The sequence below is a fragment of the Rhododendron vialii genome, chromosome 4a, assembly GCF_030253575.1.
Source record: "Rhododendron vialii isolate Sample 1 chromosome 4a, ASM3025357v1".
NCBI lineage: Eukaryota > Viridiplantae > Streptophyta > Magnoliopsida > Ericales > Ericaceae > Rhododendron > Rhododendron vialii.
Window position 1 is genome coordinate 41,664,662 of NC_080560.1, and position 19,444 is coordinate 41,684,105.

The 19,444-nt window shown below is 38.9% G+C and overlaps 1 protein-coding gene across 1 annotated transcript; it reads left to right on the forward strand.

The window, feature by feature from the left end:
- The first annotated feature begins 1,021 nt into the window (after positions 1-1,021).
- On the forward strand, positions 1,022-9,180 carry LOC131324509 (uncharacterized). Its single transcript, XM_058356490.1, has 12 exons — positions 1,022-1,476; positions 2,496-2,679; positions 2,814-2,882; positions 2,958-3,056; positions 4,216-4,295; positions 4,387-5,218; positions 6,158-6,852; positions 7,562-7,646; positions 7,773-7,824; positions 7,937-7,986; positions 8,421-8,468; positions 8,773-9,180. The coding sequence occupies exons 1-12, from the start codon at positions 1,139-1,141 to the stop codon at positions 8,947-8,949; spliced, it is 2,709 nt and encodes a 902-aa protein (XP_058212473.1). The 5' UTR covers positions 1,022-1,138; the 3' UTR covers positions 8,950-9,180.
- Positions 9,181-19,444: the final 10,264 nt, after the last annotated feature.

The following is a 19,444-nucleotide window of genomic DNA, read 5'->3' on the forward strand; positions in this document are numbered from 1 at the left end:
ATACAAATGGCAAAAATACTAAAAGTCAAATATTAGAGTGCAATTATAAAAAAAAAAAGAGTGTCAAAATCATTATCCTAAATATAAATACATTTGTATTGCTCCATTAGTGTCTTTAGTAAATTCTTCGCTCTCAATCATAATTTTGTAGTTTACAAATTGTATCTTGTCAAAACAAATCAAAAGAGTAAAAAATAATTTGACTTAGAAAACTTAAAAGAATTTATATAAGTAAGCTAATTTACTCTAGTCAAAACTTAGCCCATTTAGCCTAAATTCTTTGATCTTTCTACCATAATTTTTTTTGGATCAATTGCTGGTGTCAATGAAAGAAATCATAAAAGTATACAAAAACATACATAATTGTACAATTGATCCATAATTTTTTTTGGATCAATTGTACAATTATTCCCCGCACTATAGCGTGCAGTGAGGCTAATTTGGCCGTTCATGTGCGATGATAGAAAAGCTCGAATTTTAATCCGAGCAATGGACAATCAGATATGTAGATGTTCGGATCAAATATGAGTCGCCCGTGGCAAAAGAATGGCCAAATTGGCTACGCTACAGCATCCAAAAATCCGACTCTATCAAAGAGTTATGCGATTAAGATCCGAACGCATTATGGTCTTCCTCCCCACTTTCCATAAATTTGGAACCTATTTTTATCTATGAAAGTAGGAAAATAAATCTGGTAGACTGGTAGTTAGAAAAGAATGTTGTGTGGTCCATTCACATGACCATTACCCAAATCACCTTTATAGTAATATTTATCATTCGTTGTAACCTATTTATCATCGTTTACGGTTGAATTTGAACCGTTTAATTTGTTTAAATATATTTTGGCTGCTGATCTTGTCATTCATTTTTTTTGTTAACGTCACTCCCTGCAAGTATATTTTTTGTAACAAAATATATTTGTTGGGGTAGCGTTAACGAGAAATGAAGTGGCAAAATTATTTTCCTATTTTTATTTATGTGAATGCATTTTCTAATTCTTTTATAACGATACAAAAAAGGAAGTGGATTATCCGCTCCAAATATCCACAAAATTTATTCCAATTTTCCCCTCACTCTCAGGCGAGCTTCGAGAACGGCGTCGATCTACGTTACCCTCCCCGCACCAATAATAAAAACCATGCACTTCGCAGAGAGAGAAATGAATCCACCGCCGCCGCCGCCGCCGCAGTACCCGAGGCAGCATCGTCCGCAAGGTGGCAACGGCAACGGCGGAGGAGGGCTAATTCCGATGATGGAGACGACCACGATGAGGCGGCAGGCGTCGTCGTCGCAGCACTCCGACAACGATCGGAGCAGCGGAGAGCTGCGTGCGCTCGACTGTAACCTAACTTCTCTCTGCGACCACATACAGCTCGAAGGGTTCAACGGTGGCTCGTTCTCCGACATCGTCGTTCATGCCATGGGCTCCACCTATCACCTCCACCGCCTCATCCTCTCCCGGAGCTCCTACTTCAGGTATCTTTACAGATATGTACACAGACATGTTTATCTATAGATGTGCATGTTTTTGTTTTTTTTATAACTCAGTGTACGGAATAGCTTAAGCGCACTCCAACTAATTAATGGCGGGACCAATCCTACTGTCTATTGGCAAGGGCTAATTAAAGCCGGAGCAAAGCTTCCTGATTTGCATGGTTTGTTTTATAACTCGGGGAGTGCAATTTTGTTCACCCTTATTGAAAGAGGGTGAACATTACCCTCCTTCATGTTGGTTGAAATGGTGTGAAGCTCACTACAAAATGATGTCATACTTAACATCATTTTGCAGTGGGATCCACACCATTTCAACCAATAGGAAGGAAGATAATGTTTACCCTATTAAGTGGAGGGTGAACGAAACTCAACTCATAACTCGGGTGTCTGGATCAGCTTACTTGCATCTCGATTTATCTAGAGACCAATGTCCACTGTCCCCTAGCAGGGCCCGTTTGAAAAGTAAAAAAAATGCTTGACAGGATGGTCGCTTGACAAAATTGGAGTGCAGTTTAATTGGTATCTTTAGTTTCCCCCAATTTTGTGCTCATATGTAATGCCTTGTTACTTGTATGAAAGAAAGGGGAGGCATTCATGCATCGCACTGTTCGTCTATCTATGTGTTTTGCCGGTTCATTTAGGTTTTTCGTGTTGTTTGGATAAGCTGAAGGGAAAAGGTGTGGTTCTGGCTATTGGTAATAAAATTCTGGTGCCAATGATGCCAAGCTTCAAGAAAGGTAGAAGTCAGGGCTTAATTAAGGCAGTGAGAAAGGATACGTTATGGTTGACAGAGGAATAAGGCTAATTTCCTAGCAGATGTAATTGCTATATTTGGTTTTCCAGGGTGGACTAGAGTTACTGTTCTCTGAGTTATTTGATGACTACTTATTTTGTCTTTGAGTAGCAGTGTGTAAGCCTATCATCTACAATATGTCATTGTAAGTAAAAAAATGTTTTACCAACTATGTGTTATTTCTTCATTAGTTGCTATTTGCCGGCAGAAACATGCTTCATGGGCCTTGGAAGGAAGCTAATGCTCCAACTGTGACCCTGCATGTTGACGACAAGAATGTTAATGTGGAGGCCATATCAATGGCTTTGGCGTATCTTTACGGGCATCACCCTACGCTTAATGATAGTAACGCCTTTCGTGTGCTTGCTGCTGCTTCTTTTCTTGACCTTCAGGTATCTCAAACGTGTAATCAATGTTGCTTTCTTGAGTTATACTTAATGAACTGAGGAATATGAAAGCTGGTGAATCTTCCTGTCTTACGCGCCCTCAACGATGTAATCCCTTCCTTTTTTGTTTTCTCATGCAGGATTTATGTGCAATTTGCACTGATTTCATTATATCTGAACTTTGGACTTCAAACTTCTTAGCATATCAGGTTCCAGATGCTTGTGGGCTGTATTAGTTTTGTGGACCCTATTTTATTGAACTAACTTCTCTATTTGTGATTTAGATTTTCGCGGAGGGCCAAGATTACGGTATACATGGAGAACGTGTTAGAAATGCTTGCTGGGGCTACCTTTGCCAAAGTGGTGATATGGAGTTGAAAGAGGTAATGAAGGACAGAAGGAGATATTACTTTCTGAATTGCAGGCTGTGAGACATCATCAAGAAGCTAGGATGGTTAAAAAATCATCTAACCAATCTATTTAAAAATTTACAAATACCCAATTGTCTTCTTGCAGAGGCTGTTTTGAACAAATTGTGATCTTGAATGCGGCATTGAATACAAGGAAAAGTTTTTTTCCTGGCCACTTCAAACCAACTAGCAAACCCAGGAAAATTCATTGGGTGAATAGACTATTGGTGCCCAAATTGTCTCATCTCCATCCAATACACATTCAATCTTTTTCCTAGTGGATTTTTCTTGTACTTAAGTAGCTTCCCATCTGATACCATGTCTGTTCCTTTGATCGGTAGTCGGCACTCAATTCATCTTGAAATTTGTCGAATTGCTACCTTCGTTGCTATAGATCTTTGCACAGTGAAGCCAAGACTGTTTAGTTACCAGTAGTCCCAAAAGCTTAAGCTGATAGGAAATTGACCAAATATGTCAAGCTATCACCATTCTGTCTTACGTGCAACCTTGTCTTGCACGTGGAGATGCAAATTTTTCGCAGATAGAGCGAAACAGAATACAAAGGGGAGAAGAAGAATTCGAACGGGGAATAAATACAAACAGAGGGACTTGAACTCAAGAACTGCCACACAACCTATACTATGTTAAGTTACCAATAATCATAAAAGCTAAGCTATTAGGAAATGGATCCAACAATGCATATCAAGTTATTCAAGAATGTTGGGGTGAACCCATTGTCCAGGACACCTTTGATACGAACCCTGTTATGAATTTATTTAAAATAAGTTATAGGGGAAGAGGGTGCCCACTTTGAGGGGGGTGGGCCTTCTATTGGCTCAAATTGAGGAGAAACTTGACCTCTATTCTTCACAGTATAAGATTGTAACAAATATTATTCAGCCCACTTACCCATTAACCTACAAAAAGGAAACTAACCCACCAACTTACCGCACTATTTAACCCATTACCTAGAACTGGTATTGCTATTTGGTAACTACTGCATATTGTGACAAAATATGTACGTAACAAAGACACGCATGCTATTCAACTTTTATGAAATGTTAGTCGAGTATTTTGCACAATTACTTCAATCAGGTATTATATGCATCGCAATTTCTCGTTTAAATTATAGGTGCTTCCAAAACTTTCTTCGCAAACTTTGCAAGCACTGCTGACCTCAGATGAACTCTGGGTACCTAGTGAAGAGAAACGGTGAGGGCAATCCTAACTGCTTTCTATGCTATTAATATGAAGTTGAATTCTGATTCAGCTGAATGACCACATTTTCTCTTTCAATTGAAAGGTTTGAATTGGCATTTTACACATTTCTTGCGAAATGTGCTTTGTGCAAAGGAGAACAGCCAGAGGAAGGATGTTTGTCTACTGAGATGGGAACAAATTCTCATCCTGATTTTCCTAAAGTAGAGGGAAACAACTTGAGCTATAGGGGCACTGATAAACAGTTGGAATCTGAGTTAGGGTGCATGAGTTTGAAAGATGACCTTGAAGCTCTTAATGCTGCTCATAATGTTATGGTTGAATCTACGGATGGTGTGGTTGGTTCTGAAACTGGGGTCCATAGTTCAAAACAACAGTTGTTACAAGGTTCACCCATGGATTCACATATGGAGCCAAGATACAATGGCGACGTTGAACAGCTTTCATCGAGTAACTCACTTTCATATATGGATGATGTTAGATCCTTATCTTCTTATCTTGAAATGCCAAGTGCTGTTGGAACGAGTGGATTGACAGGTAATGGTGTTGCTATGGAAGGGCCGTCTGAAGAAGGATCTTGCTACCAATTGAATAACAATAGTTGGCTTTCCAGGGACCAAAGGCACTGCAATACAATGAACGCTTCATACAATGGGTTCGTGCCTGGTGAATGGGGGAGATGTGGCATGCCTCCTTTATCATGGGGGGGCAGGGTAGTGGGTCGAAGACAGGTGAAAGGTTATGCCAAAGGGAACTGTGGCATGAGTGAGGAAGAATATGACGCGTTCGTCAATATCTTTGAAGGAGGTTCTCTTTTGTATTGTAATATGTCTTTCCAAGCACTTCTAAATGTGAGAAAGCATCTTGAAGAATTGGGGTTCCCTTGCAAAGCTGTCAATGATAGTCTTTGGCTGCAGGTCTGAAACTCATATGCATTTCCATACTGTTGTTAGTTGCCATGTTTAAAATTCTTCAGAAAAGAGAAGCGTCCCTAGTTCGTGTGACACTTTTCTTGATGCATATAAGATGGCTCAGACAACATGAGATAGAAAAAATAAGGTGTTTCAAGATTGAACCTCGGTAGTATTCTATCTCAAACATTTCCTAACCCACCTGGATTCTGGTTCATGACGCATGTTTTGAATGACCAGGAAGTAGGAGCACTTAATGCTCCTTTTGTTTGATGCAAAATATTTTCCTCAAATATGTCTTACCCATTCTACAGTTTTTGGTTGAATAAAAGTAGAATGGTTTTACAGGAATGTTCGTCTTGAGGCTGTGAATGATTGACCCCACAAAGCTTGTCAGTCATTTGTGTGATCTTTTCACTCCTGTGCCATTGTCTTAGTCACTTCATGCCAATTGACTCTCAGGTGTCGGAATCAAAACACACATCCCACCAATCCATTTCATACCGCTAGTAAACTTCCACCAATACCCTTGGCACTTTCCCTAGCCATATTTGGATGGCCTTCATGCAGCAAAGGACCATGTTTTAACTTTTGTGTTGAAACATATTTTCCATTTGTGAACCAAACACCGGTAAATAAAATGAAAAAGATTGTTCAGGGGAAATATTTTCTGTTGTAAAGTACTTCAGATGGGAAAAAATGGAGCCTTATCTATTACTGTCATTACACAAATGATGGTATGTTCGGCCTTGGCAATTTCCATTATTTGACCCATCAGACTGGATTGGACATTTGCATAGCTGCCAGAACCAGAAGTTTGGACTGCTCTGCCATTTTTTTAGTACTCCCTGAACTAACTGTTGTCTGTGTTGAATCCATCAATGGGAATGGGAGTCTAATGCTCTATTATTCCGTTGTTTCTAAAATTGTATGCATATCTTGCAGATGCTTTTGAGCCAGCGGGTGCAAGAAATTGGTGCTGACACTTGCAAAAATTGCTGCCTTGTCAGTATGGCCTGCACATGCAGGCAACATTTTGGATTTTCACGTGGAGTTGCTGCTACTGGTTATTATGGTCAAGGGCATGATCACAATAATCAACCAAGTAATGTAGGAAATGTTTATGTCACTGATTCTACCCAAGGTGATGGAAACGGAATCTTTAGGCCTGTGAGAGTTCATGTGAGAGGGGCCATTGATGGGTTAGCTGGTATTGGACGTGGGACCACATTTGTGCCAGCAGATGCTTGGCCTCCAACACGTTTTGTCTTTTCCCGTGTACCATTTGGTGTGGGCAACCGAAACTGCCAGCAGTCTCTTGCCAATGATGATTCAGAAGCTAGAGGTGACCACAGTGGTGACCCGGCTGGTGATGGATTGACTGCTTTGGTTGGGCTGAGCCAAGGTGTAAACATGGTTGGTGCTCATGGAGAGCAAACGGAGAGTGGGTATGAGATGGATCTACAGAGCAGATTGACTGGATCTGGGCCTTCTGTTGCTGGGCCTAGTACTAGTGACATTGCTGTGCAGATGCTAGAGTCACCAGAGCACACTATTGGAATTGAGTGGGAAAATGCGAACAGTTCTATATCTTTGGATATGAAGACACCTTTGAATCACTTCCCTCCGTTCCGTTTTGCGTAAGTTATTTTTTGACGTGCTGATTAATTTCACATCTGCATACTGTTAATATTGAAGTATTTTATGTTGTGGGAAGATGTTGAACAAGGCAGCTTCCTTGAGGAAATATAGTTATTGCTCATCCCATGTCCCAATTTGTGACAATACTAATAGGATCAATTTTCTAACTCTTTAAAACTGTTCTGGACAGAAGCAAGGCCACTGTTACTTTTAGGGTACTATTCTGCTCATTGCACTTGTATCTCCCGCATAAACCATACCAAACTAGGCCTTGCATTCCAATTTATTGAGGTCGGCTTCATGAATCTTTTTTCTCTGCTCTGTCAAGAGCTATATCATCAAGTATCATAATTTCATATGCTGTTTTACCACAACGTCACATGTCAATTTAGGTCTTCCCCTCCCTCTTAACACTTCCATTAACAATTGTTTTATCACTTTCCTTTAGTGAGATATCTATTAGTCTCTGACTCTCTGTTAGTTGAGTTTGTGTTTTTGTTCACATCTTCTGCTCCTGTAACACGTAGCCGATCAACCCAACAAACTATTGTATATCTGTTTTGTCATGTATCTTATTTGATGCGATTGCAGTAAGTTGTAGTATCATATGGATAAGCAAATGACTGCTATTTTTCTGAGGTTATTTTATAAAGTTGCAAAAGGAAATCGACTAGCATTTGTGCTGACAATCCAATGTTTGTTCTGTAGGGTGGAATTCCAGGATGTGCACAGGCTCAGTGATGGCCAGGTCAAGCACTCTTCAGAAGTATTTTATGCTGGTTCTTTGTGGAAGGTATGCAATATCCTTCATTTGATGCTTTTTCTGAAATATTATCTCCTGAATGTTATGATATCGTTTATATGGTACCTCAGACTAGGGGCGGAAAAATTGATTAGTTGTTTCTATTATATCATCTAGGTTAGTGTTCAGGCTTTTAATGATGAAGACCCTCAAGGACGCAGGACTCTTGGTAATCTCCCAACTACCTAAAGGATTTAGCCTTAGATTTATCTTTCATGCGGGCAGGAAAGATTATGTTATCGTGTGTTGAAGTTTCCTTCTAATTGTATGCAATTATTCAGGATTATTTCTCCATCGACGGAAGGCAGAGATAACAGATCCCCTAAGAAAGGTCAGCCTTGTTCTTGTTTCTAGAACATGAGGCAATCCATTGACAAAAACTTTTCGACGACAGTCACCTTTTGCCCTGTTTGTTAATTTCCAGTCACAAATCATATTTGCATAGCCATCAAGCTTCCAGTTGCTTAATTAGCTTTTGGCAATTGTCATAACTGATTTTTAAGGCTCAAGGACGAAGGTTAGTCCTCTGTCCTCAACCCCACCAGCATAGAGCGAGTGGGCAATTCTGGCCTCTGCATAGGGGTGCGCTGGTTCGAGCACCACAGGGGGATGGGTTTGCAGAGGTTGAACCCAGCCTATGGGCTGCAGCATTTCATTTACGCTCGTAGCATTGAAACTACGGCATCAACTACCAAAAGTAGAAAGTGTTTAGTCCTGGAGTAGTACGCTATGGAAGTTTTAAGTGTTTGTATCCTGTGTTTTCAGGTTCATATGTATGTGGATTCTCGCGAAAAGGTTACTGCACGATATCAAGTGAGTTCGGATGACATTGACCAAACATAATTTTTGTATAGAGTTTGTCTACATAATTTGATGTGGCCTTTTGCAGTTCTTTCCATTCAAACCAAAATCCTCACATTTTTGGCTAACAATCTCAAACATGCCACTGCCACATTATTCTGGATGAATTTTATGTATGCAAAAGTTGTATTTGGACATTAGCTTTCGGTAATCTTTACATGACGTAGGCCATTTTCTCTACTTTCTTTGCAAGTCGTACTTGCATGTGGAGCTTGTAAGATAGCATATTTGAGTTGGTTTTTCCTTTCTGTTACAGTTAATTTGCCCATCCAAAAGAGAGGTAATGGTGTTCGGAAGCTTCAAGCAGACAGGAACTCTTTTACCAAAAGCACCCAAGGGGTGGGGTTGGCGTAGCGCTTTGTTATTCGACGAGCTTGATGATCTCCTCCAAAACGGGGCCTTGCGAATCGCCGCTGTTGTGCAGCTCGTCTGACACTGCTGATGTACATCAATAGTCGCCTAACTTTAATCATTTGATTAAAAATTAGCTGCCTCTGACCCAACTTAGTGGTTTATGCAGAGTCACTCTTAAGTACTTGAAATTCCTCTTTATCGTCCATAATGTCGTTCATATTATAGGTACCGTATGATCATCTTGTAAAATATAGTATGCGTACATTCCAATCTGCGATATATATGGGTCAGATCTATGCCATTTTGGGTAGCTAAAAGCCTAAAACCATAGTATAGTGTGTGTGTGTTGTGCAGTTGCTGTAAACAGAGTTGGGTCTTCAACAGCAGAAAGTTTACACACACAGCATATCTGTGCACAGATTTCGTTGTGGGGCCAACAATCGTAAAATTCTGGACCAATGCCCCTAATCTAGGGAGTGATACTGCGGTGGTCTCGTGCATCAATTATCAGTTTTTGGGGAACCAAAAATGGATACATAGGCTAGCCATGGATTCTGTCAACGAGTAATTACATGGTCATTTGTGGGAGCCTCCGCACCTATGACGAGACTGAGGCCAAGGTCTCACCATGTGTCATACGGGATGAAAGAGTATGTTAACTCTATCAAGTATGTATAAAGACTAGTAATCATTGAGGGAGAAATTTCAACTTCTTTATCAATATTCAAAAAATCGCTAGAGCTAGTCGAGCGAAAAAGAGGCCTAATCAGCGGCCTAGCGCCTAGGTGGGGACTAAGCCACTTGTCCCTATTCAATTAACTTGATATCAAGTGACGATCGATCACACTCGGATTCCTATTCGATTAACTTGCTATGAAACTAGTTACCAAAAAAAAAACTTGTTATGATTAACTTGCTAAGAAACTAGTTACCAAAAAAAAAAAAACTTGTTATGAAACTGAATTATATACTCATCGTGATACATAAAATGAACGTTTTAATTTAGCAAAATGAGATCGGCATAGAGTCTCAATTTTTTTTTGAGAGGATCATATTCCGGGTCCGAATAGTAACCAAGAACTTGACGTACTGAATGAGCGGGAGTTGGAGCATGTGCACATGCTATGTCGTGCTTTAAAAATGATCGAATAAATTTTCCAACTACCGTGGGTTATGTGGATATTTATTAAAAATGAGAGAGAGAGAGAGAGAGAGAGAGAGAGAGAGAGAGAGAGAGAGAGAGAGAGAGAGAGGTATACGTACAGTTGCTTCCATCGGCGATGAGGAATCAGATAGATGCACGTACAAAGATCGAATTTAAGGATTTAAGGCATTGATCAATCGAATTCTTAACACTAAAAACTGAAGTAGCCAACAAATATCAGAAATCCGGAGTCCGGACTCTGGGGGGCTGCTATGCCCAAGGGGCAGCAGCGGCCAGCTGCTCCCCCAACCGGCACCGTTTCAGGTTCTTACACTCCATTCCAACCTTAACGCTGTTTTTGTTTGACTTTGGCCATGAGGGAAAAAAATAAAGGCCCCTGTTGGTATTAATTTTTTATTTTTGTGGGGACCATTGCAGATCCTAAAAAATTGTTTCAAATCGCAAGTTATTCTTAAAATTTCTTTTATGGATTTCTAAAAAAAATAGCTCAATTCAATGTCGGTAAAGGTTCTTTCAGAATTCGTAGGGCGCTTTCAGTATTCATAGAGCGCCCTACGAATACTAAAACAACCCTTACTGGTAGCACATTTTGCTAATTTTTACAGGAACTCGTAAAAAAATATTTTAAGAATAATTTGCAGTTTGAATCATTTTTGTAAGACCCGAATGGGCCCCACAAAAATAAATAGCATGTGTTCTGGTTGTAGGGCTTGTTACGGGTTTTATAAAAATGATTCAAAATGCAAGTTATTCTTAAAATATATAGAGTTTTTTTTTATGGCCTCCTAAAAAAATTAGCATATTCCGATATCAGTAAGAACTATTTCGAAATTCGTAGGGTGTTTTAGAATTCGTAGATCGTCTTACGAATTATGAAAGAGCCTTCACTAATATTGGATTGAGTTAATTTTTTTCAGGAACTTTTAAAAAGACATTCTAAAAATAACTTGTGGTTTGAAATATTTCTGTACAACCCTCAATATGACCCACAAAAATTTTAAAAAATGAATGCAAGCAGTACTGTTTTTTTTTTCTCATGGCCAAAGTCAAACAGAGTTAAGGTTGGAATGGGGTGTAAAAGCCAAACGGTACCGTTTGGAGGAGCTGCTGGTTACTGCTGCCCCTTGGGCACAGCAGCCGCCCGAGTCCCAGAAATCCTATGGGGACCGACCCGAAATCGTACCGACGGCCGCGTCGGGCCGTCTCCGGCCGGACGGCCGATCCGAACCTTCCAAAAATTCTAAAAAAAAAACCGAGGGGGCCCATGCAGTAATCAACGGTATCCGATGTGTGTAAAGTATTTGATCCAAACACTATTTTTTCGTGTATATATGTATATACGAAAAATGGTGTTTGGATCAAGCATCCTACACACATTAGATGCCGTTGATTCCTATGAGGTTTCCTTTGTTTTTTTTTTTTAGAATTTTTGGACGGTTCGGATCTGCCGTCCGGTGGCCGAAGACAGCCCGACACAGCCGTCGGTACGATTTCGATGGAGGAGCCTTCGGTACATATAGCATGACTCAACAAATATTTTAGAGTGATTATGCAGTATTTCCTAAATGGTGCTATGCCTTTGTCAGATCCCGAATGACCGTATCAAGAGAGAAGATTTGACAGTGACTAATCCTTTTTTCATCGAGTGATTATTTCGTTAGTGTTTTTAGAGCAATATCAGATAGTGCTGCATGCGTGCAGTGCGCGGTGTATGAGGTCACTGTCCACTGCACAATCAAGAAAGACTCTCGCAAAATGTAGCCCATGGGAGAGTCTCCCTGAATTACGCCTTTTTAATATCAGGTAGTGTTTCATGGTAGCTTTTTCTAACCACAAATTGGTGCAGGAGTTAACAAGTTTTGTGGTGGAGCCCATCCGACTCAGCAGTTCTTAATAAAGTTTTCTTTTTTGGCATTTATATGCATAAAAGGTTACTACTCCACATTTTAGTATATTCTTCTTTGGCCTGCTCTTCTTTTCATTTTACTATACGAAACCCACGTTGACGCATAACCTCTCTGACTTGGAATTTCTCCATCTTCTAATTTATTTACCCAAACCTGTTTCTTTGTGAGGAAATAACACTCCAGGAGAGAGATCAATCCATGATGCTATTCAAAAACTCAAAAGGAGGTTAAAAAGATCGAAAAGAAAGATTCACAAGAAGGAAACTTTTTACTGAGCACAGAGTGAAGGCTGTCGAATTTAAATGTCAAGATATGGAGCTAGCTAGGTATCTTCTTCTTCTTCTTTTTTATCATCTTTTGACATTCCGAACAAAAACTCTATTTTATTTAAACAAGCTCATAAGACGATAGATATTGGTTCTTCGTTGAGAGTTAAATTTAAAGGGAGAATTAAAGGGCTTTTACTTAAAGAAATTTGTTGAAATGGAGAAGGATGATTTAGCGGAAAGAGAGGGATATATGATTTTGCTGTCCTGGAGGAAGGTGCCCCCCACCCCAAGAGTAATTTCTAGGTTGTATTCCTGTCAGCTGGTTGTATGTTGTTTGGATGTTGGACGGTGCTTGTTTTTTTGGTTGTGTCTCGGAGGTTTGCCGTCTTTGGGCTTTTGGGTTTTGTCTTTTTTTTTCCCTTTCTCTTCGGTCCTTATTGTTTTGATTGGCGTCTTGTTTGTCTTGATGTTTTGGGTCTCAAGTGGTGGTTGTCGCTGTGCCCTTAATCCTTTTAAATAACTTTTGGCAGAACAATGTAGTTTTAAATATCTCTTAATCAAGATTCTAATGCAATAGTATTTGTCATGATAATATGATAGTACGGAGTATCAATTATGTTAAAGGTACTGTAATCACAGTTATTGTATTAATTAATTAATTGCGGTAAGAGATATACATACGTAAATGTACATCTGCATAATTATGATGACCATGGAAATCTCGGATTATTATAAATGATAGCTTTTTTAGTACAAAATTAATAGGGCATCGATTTGATCTTAGTAGGTGAAACAATTTTCTGCTATACTATATATTATAGATTACTAGTGCTTGTCCGTGCCAACTGCACTATCCACCTTGATTAGAATTGTATTTACTCTTTGAATCTTGATAGTGGCTCAAATTGTTGAAAATTAGCCTGGTACAAAGAACTCAGTTATCAAAACCGTATTTTTCAATTTCCATGGAGAAGGAATTAATAAAGTACAAAACCACCAAATACAACCAACGAACTCAGCTTCAATATTCCATATTCGTGACTTCCCCGACTTCCCCCTTCATACTACTACACTATTTGCTATAAAGCTAACCAGACATTAAAGATGACTATACTATTTGCTCCAGTACGTACCCTTTAAAACGACTAAAAGAAAATACTAATCTCCAGGAACAAAAAATGGAGACAAAACAAACAACAAAGCAAGCCTGAGAAGAAGATTGAAATATATACCAGCAAACATCAATCAATCATAACTGGGATGTCAAATGCTAGGTCGTTGTATTCCACTGGACCCCATAGAGGACCTGTTAAGTAAACATATTAGGAAAAGAAAATTCTAAAGTCTAATTCAAATAGGTGAACTTAGTTTAGAAACAAATAAACCATCGCAAATTCAAGATTAAAGTTTGCCATATCTCGCTAGAAGGGCACTAGCGACTGCAGTATGGCTGCAAAACCCACCCATTCTGAAAATGCATTAGCCAGTAAATTCTTTCATTTACAACACAACACACAAAAATGTCCAGCTTGAGTTGATCACCTTCAGTTCTGTTATCTCCAGACCTCCCTCGAGTACAGTACAGGCTACGGCTCCCGTTTTGCAAACGTTACAATGAATGCAGCTTCCTTCTTTGCTTTTTCTAGCTGGTAGACAAATTGAAAAAGGATGATGTCTTGCATAACTATTGCCAATTTCTATTGCAGAGACAGGAAAGCTAAAAAGAACAAACACCTCGAAGCAAATACAGATACAGTAGCACAAAGACAGACAACACAAATACAATCATCTTGAAGCTGTGAGTGGAAATAACCCATAGGATATTTGCATGAAAACAACTTCATAATACAAAGTTTTGCCCCAAAACAAAGAAAGAGTATCATTTTACCAACCAATTCTTCAAGATAAATTGCCTAAAAATGGTTCTAGAGAATCAATTCTCCAAAATTCAAAACTGAGGAAATTGGTTTAGCTTTCTATTAGTAAATGAGAAAAAAAAAAGCCCAAAAATACTACCTGAAGTTGCAAGGATTTTTCCATTCTTCATCAGTTGATTTCATGATAATTAATGTGCCCATGTCTATTTCTTAACTTGAACCAAAAGAATTTGCTTTGTTTGCTTTACAATTCAAAAAGAATTTTTAAAAAAATTCCCCTTAGATTTTCCTACTTTCAACATCTCTCTCTATCTCTCCACTTATTACCCCTACTATTTTTCAAAAAAAAATTCAAAAACCAATTCAAACAAGGCACTAGAGTCGGTCTACTACGCTTTCTTCGTCTAAGAAGAAAACATCCAACATCAAACTTTGGCAAGCCGGCGATGCTCCAAGAGCCTGAGTGAAGATAATACCAAAAAAAGAGAAACAAAATATAGTCATGTTATTGCAGTAGCCAAAACTTGTACCGATACAAATAAGCAAACAAAGAAAGGGTATAATGACGCACTCAAATTGTTCTAAATCATGGTTACATGAGAAGTTGCAAGAAGACAAAATCGAAATGACCAACAACAAATATCCACAATAAAGTTGTTCAATTCAAACAGTTTTCACTTAAAACTTTTAAGGGAGACAGATACGGAAACAAACTTGTAAGCATATTCCACACCTATTTCAGTTCGCCATCTATTATCACGACATTCACTGCCAATCTACATCTCAAAACGTATTGCATCAAATATCAAAAGCAGATAGGGAAGAGGTTCAAGAGGGGTTTGATTTTCGTGGTGGTGTTTCTCAATGAAATACCAAGTATCTCAAACACTTCAATCAAATCAGCAAAATGAAAAAAAACTTTCAAGACAGACCCACCAAAGAACCCTGAAAAAACCCCCTAATTAAGACCGACCCACATGAGGAATCACCAAAAATACCCCAAATCTCAGCAAACACACCAAGGATATTGTTCTCAAAACCTTAGCTTTGCCAAAAAAAAAAACCCCCTTGATTCCCGTCACAGATATAGAATCAACTAATTCCAAAAAAATCAGAACAACGAAGGAAATCAAAAAATACATATGAAGCAATCAGCACAAAGAGTGCACTCCCTTTTTTATGGAGTTGCCGCCATAAAAAACAACAGGGATGGGAGAAATACATGTGTGTGTGTGTGAGAGAGAGAGAGACGGTGGTTGGGTGGTTGTCGGTGGGGTGCGTTGAAGATCTGGAGGAAGATGGGAAAGAGGAGTGAGAGGGTCATTCATGGTTCAAAAGGGGGAGAGAGAAAGAGAGAGAGAGAGCATACTTGGGCTTGGCGGTACTGCAATAGAACTTGTAACAATTTGTCCTCACACTTTTATGTTTTATTATCTATATAATAAAACACAAAGGTGTGGGCCTCCACACAAGACAAGTTGATCCAAAAGTTGAAATTGATTTGATCCAATGGTCGATATGTGCTCTCCAACTCTCTTAAGGAAGTATCTACACTCTTACAAATATATTACAAAAATGCCATCAAGTTGAGACGCTATCAAGATTCAAAGGGTAATTTCAATTTCAATTGAGATGGGTAGTGCCGTAGGCACGGGTAAACACTAGTATAGATATAGATAGGGAAATCAATCTAAAAGGAAACAAATTAAAAATAAATATTAAATTGAATATAAGGGAATCAACTTTAGACATAAATCAATTATTGAGTTAATTTAAATTCAAAAAGATAATCAAATTTTTTAAGGAAACAATCTAAAAGCAATCAATTGAAAGAAATTACCAGTCACAAAGTTATGAGGTTTATATTAGAAAGTATGCTCTTAATTAGACAGATATGATTTATTGAAAATTCGATCTAATGGTTGTAGAGGATGTTGGGTTTGTATGAATAGACAAAAATCGCTATGTCTATGTTATTTTCTTTTCATCTATATGACTATAGGAAAATCAATTTAAAAAGAAACAAATTAAAAGCAAATATTGAATTGAATATAAGAAAAATAATTTGAGACAGAAATTAATTATTAAGTTGATTTAAATTCAAAAAGATAATCAAGTTTTTTAAGGAAACAACTTAAAAATAATCAAATAATCAATTGAGGGATAACGGCTTCACCTATTCTTAAATTGTGGGATAGTAATTTTGAATTTAATACCTTTTTTTTATTATCCAAATTTAATACATTATTTGGCAATTTGAACAACAAATATGGAAGCATCCTAATAGGACCGGGGGGCCGTGATGTGCACCTAGTGCACAGCACAGTGTTGTGCTATCTCAACCGTTCAAAAGTATTATGGATGGTTTAGATTTTTCAAAACTATTCTTCTACGAAAAAATTTCATTTTAATCCGGACCATTGATTACCTAGACGGATGGTCCAGATGGTGTACAATACAGTCCTCGCTTCTATCCTAATATTTCGAAGCCTTGCGTTCTTATGAACTTAATTTAAATCTGAGAATTTTGTCCTTATTTGAATTTTTTTCGCTGCGCCAAACTTTTATGGGTTACTGATTCGTCTCGGTGAGAGGAATTGGAAAAGTACAAAAATTTCAATTTTACCTTAGTATTTTGAGAAATAACCATTTTTTAGAGCAAAAAGGTACCCTGTAGACACCCCAATTTGAGCTTCCAGATTAGTTTACTTACGGTATTTGATTCCCCAATGATGAAACGGATCAAGAACACCCTGTGAATGATAAGTATTTGAGTTTTAAGTGTTTGAAAAACCCTTGAACCCCTAACCTTAGCCAAAAACCCTACCAGAACACGTTGATTTGGAGCCCGCGCACGCAGATCAACTTGACAGGTGTTGTTCAATGGTCAAAATTTGACCGTTAACCAACGCATGAGTATGTAAAACATGCGCGCTGCACCCAAATCTGCGAGCGCCGGTCAAATGGCCAGGTGGTGATCAACCGTCAAAGCTTGTCCGTTAACCCACACGCGTGCACCGGGGTGCCATACGCGCGCGCTAGTCCAAGTTTGTCCCCAGCACCTTTTATGGGTTGGTAAGCTTAACCACCAAGTAACCCTCAGCTAGCCTCATGGACTGGCTGAGCTCCTCTCTTTACACCATATCTACCTTCCTCTCATCTCCTCCTATATATATCCTCCATGGTTCTTTCATTAAAAGGGTTCCAAAATTTTAAAAAAGGGTTGCCAAGTTACAAAGTTTTAAGTCACAAATTTCCTCACCTTTGCACTCTTCTTTGCAAAACCAAAGAGACACAGGGGAGTTCAAGAACATAGCTTGTTCTTCCACCTCCATCACTCAAACACCTCAATCAAGCCTCAAACACATCAAAGCTCAACTTCATTTCAAACTCAATCTAAGTATAGCATACCTACTGTTTTCTATTCTGATTCCTGAGAGGAGCTGGAAGAGTCAAGGCTGGTAATCAATATCGGTCCTGACCCTAAAGCTGGCGAGGTTTCAAAAATTGTCGTGGTAGGAATCAGCGCACGCAGGTCCTCTGTAAACGCGCCACTCTGTGGCTACGCGAACAAGACCGCGTGAGGGTTGGTGTCTTACTGTTTTATGTTTTACTTTGTATATAGATCACTGTTAAGCATCTTAAACAACCAGTTCACTGCTTTTCTTAATTTGCACTGTTAGTTTTAGTTTCAATACGCATTTCTGCTGCTATAGAGTACTCCTGGGATCCTTCTGAAACTGTCTCAGAACCCAGAAATATCTAAACCAAGCACTGGTTCGACGATTCAGATCAGCGCGCCGCAGTGAGAGACCTGCGCGCGCAAGTCTATCTCTGACCAGTGGCTGACCTTACATGAGTAACTATGCCTCAGGCTATTGTTTTGTCCTCACACTGTTTATGAGGTGTTTTGTTAAGTTGTAAGGTTTTTCAGCATTTAAACTGTATATTATAACTGCTATAAATTGCTTGGTTTGTCTTGGGTGTGCACTGTTTCTTCCAGAGCCCAGATGGTTTGAAAATAAGAGTTGTGGGCTTAGGCTTACTCGCGCGCGCTGGTTTTGTAGTGGCGAGCGCAGGTGTGATCAGCATGCAGTGATTTGATCAGTGCATGTTAGTTTCTTCCTGCGCATGTCATTCCAAAACAGGGGCTTTCCAGTCTGTTTAAACTCCCACAACAGTCTATTTTCATCCTATACTAACTACTTTTGCATCCATGCTATCAATCACATACTGCAAATCGTGTTACAGCTTTAATCCCCATTAAACTGTTCCCCCGCCATAATTGGCTAATGAATTGATTAATCAAACAGAATCACAAATATTTTCGCAAATGCCTAAAGTAGAGACCGATCTTCGGATTGGGTAAGAGAGGTGCCTTGAAACCCTTTCCTTCTAGTAACCTGGCTCCCGAACCCAGATATGATTATGACGGACTGGTGCTTCCACTTTTTCAAATCAAAATAGCGTGTAAAGCATTTCAAGTTCGGTTCCTTGAGTGTCAGACCTTCAAACCCAAGTGGTGACTCTGAATTACGAGTGCTCGTCCCGCTAGCGCTCCCTCGATCCGCCTTGCACATTGCCCACAGACCCACAAAAGTTTAGCGCAAAAAATAACAAATGCGAAAAAAATTTAAATAAAGACAAAATTTTCACATTTAAGTTAAGTTTATAAGAACACATTAGTCCATTTGATTTTTAAAAGTAACGGGAGGATTGTGAAAGAATTTGTAGGTTTAGATCATACTTAACCAAATATTAGCTAAAAAATGATACACGCACAATCGTTGTTCAAAACGCTTTACACAACAAATCTTTGACCATTGTAAAAAATGCTACACGCGCAACCATTGGTTGTGCAAATAATTCTGACTGTCCAGATGTGTTTTGAATGATCTGGATTAAAAATAAGCTTTGAATCCCTCTATTCACTGTCTTTCCCATTCTATGCTACTGCTATTTTTGCATCGTCTCTCCCATTTTTTCTCTCTCTCTCCCTTTGAGTGATATCCTCTCCTATTTTACTTGTCTTTCATTTCGTAATTTTGAAATCCCTACTGTACAAATGGTAATATGCTTCTGTAACGAGTTACCAATCGATCGAATTTTTTCTTTTTCCAATTCTATTTCGCGGCGGCGAGTTGTTATCCTTTTGAGATTTCTCTTATGCATGCAGCAGCTGTGGTGAACCGAGGAGCACGTACTAGAGTACTGAAAGAAGGCGATGAACCGAAGCTTTAATACCCAGGAATACATGCCTACAAGGTATTTTGCTTCTCACAATACAAGAACTTTATTTATTTTTACTAAGAACCCACTTATGAATCCCACATTGACCGGAAATTTCTAGAAAAAA

Bases quoted from the DNA above. Each gene is read 5' to 3' on its own strand.
- LOC131324509 (XM_058356490.1), top strand. From the start codon at position 1,139: ATGCACTTCGCAGAGAGAGAAATGAATCCACCGCCGCCGCCGCCGCCG. The intron at 2,883-2,957 runs GTTCCAGATGCT...TTTGTGATTTAG, and splicing joins CAAACTTCTTAGCATATCAG to ATTTTCGCGGAGGGCCAAGA. The intron at 7,647-7,772 runs GTATGCAATATC...TATATCATCTAG, and splicing joins ATGCTGGTTCTTTGTGGAAG to GTTAGTGTTCAGGCTTTTAA.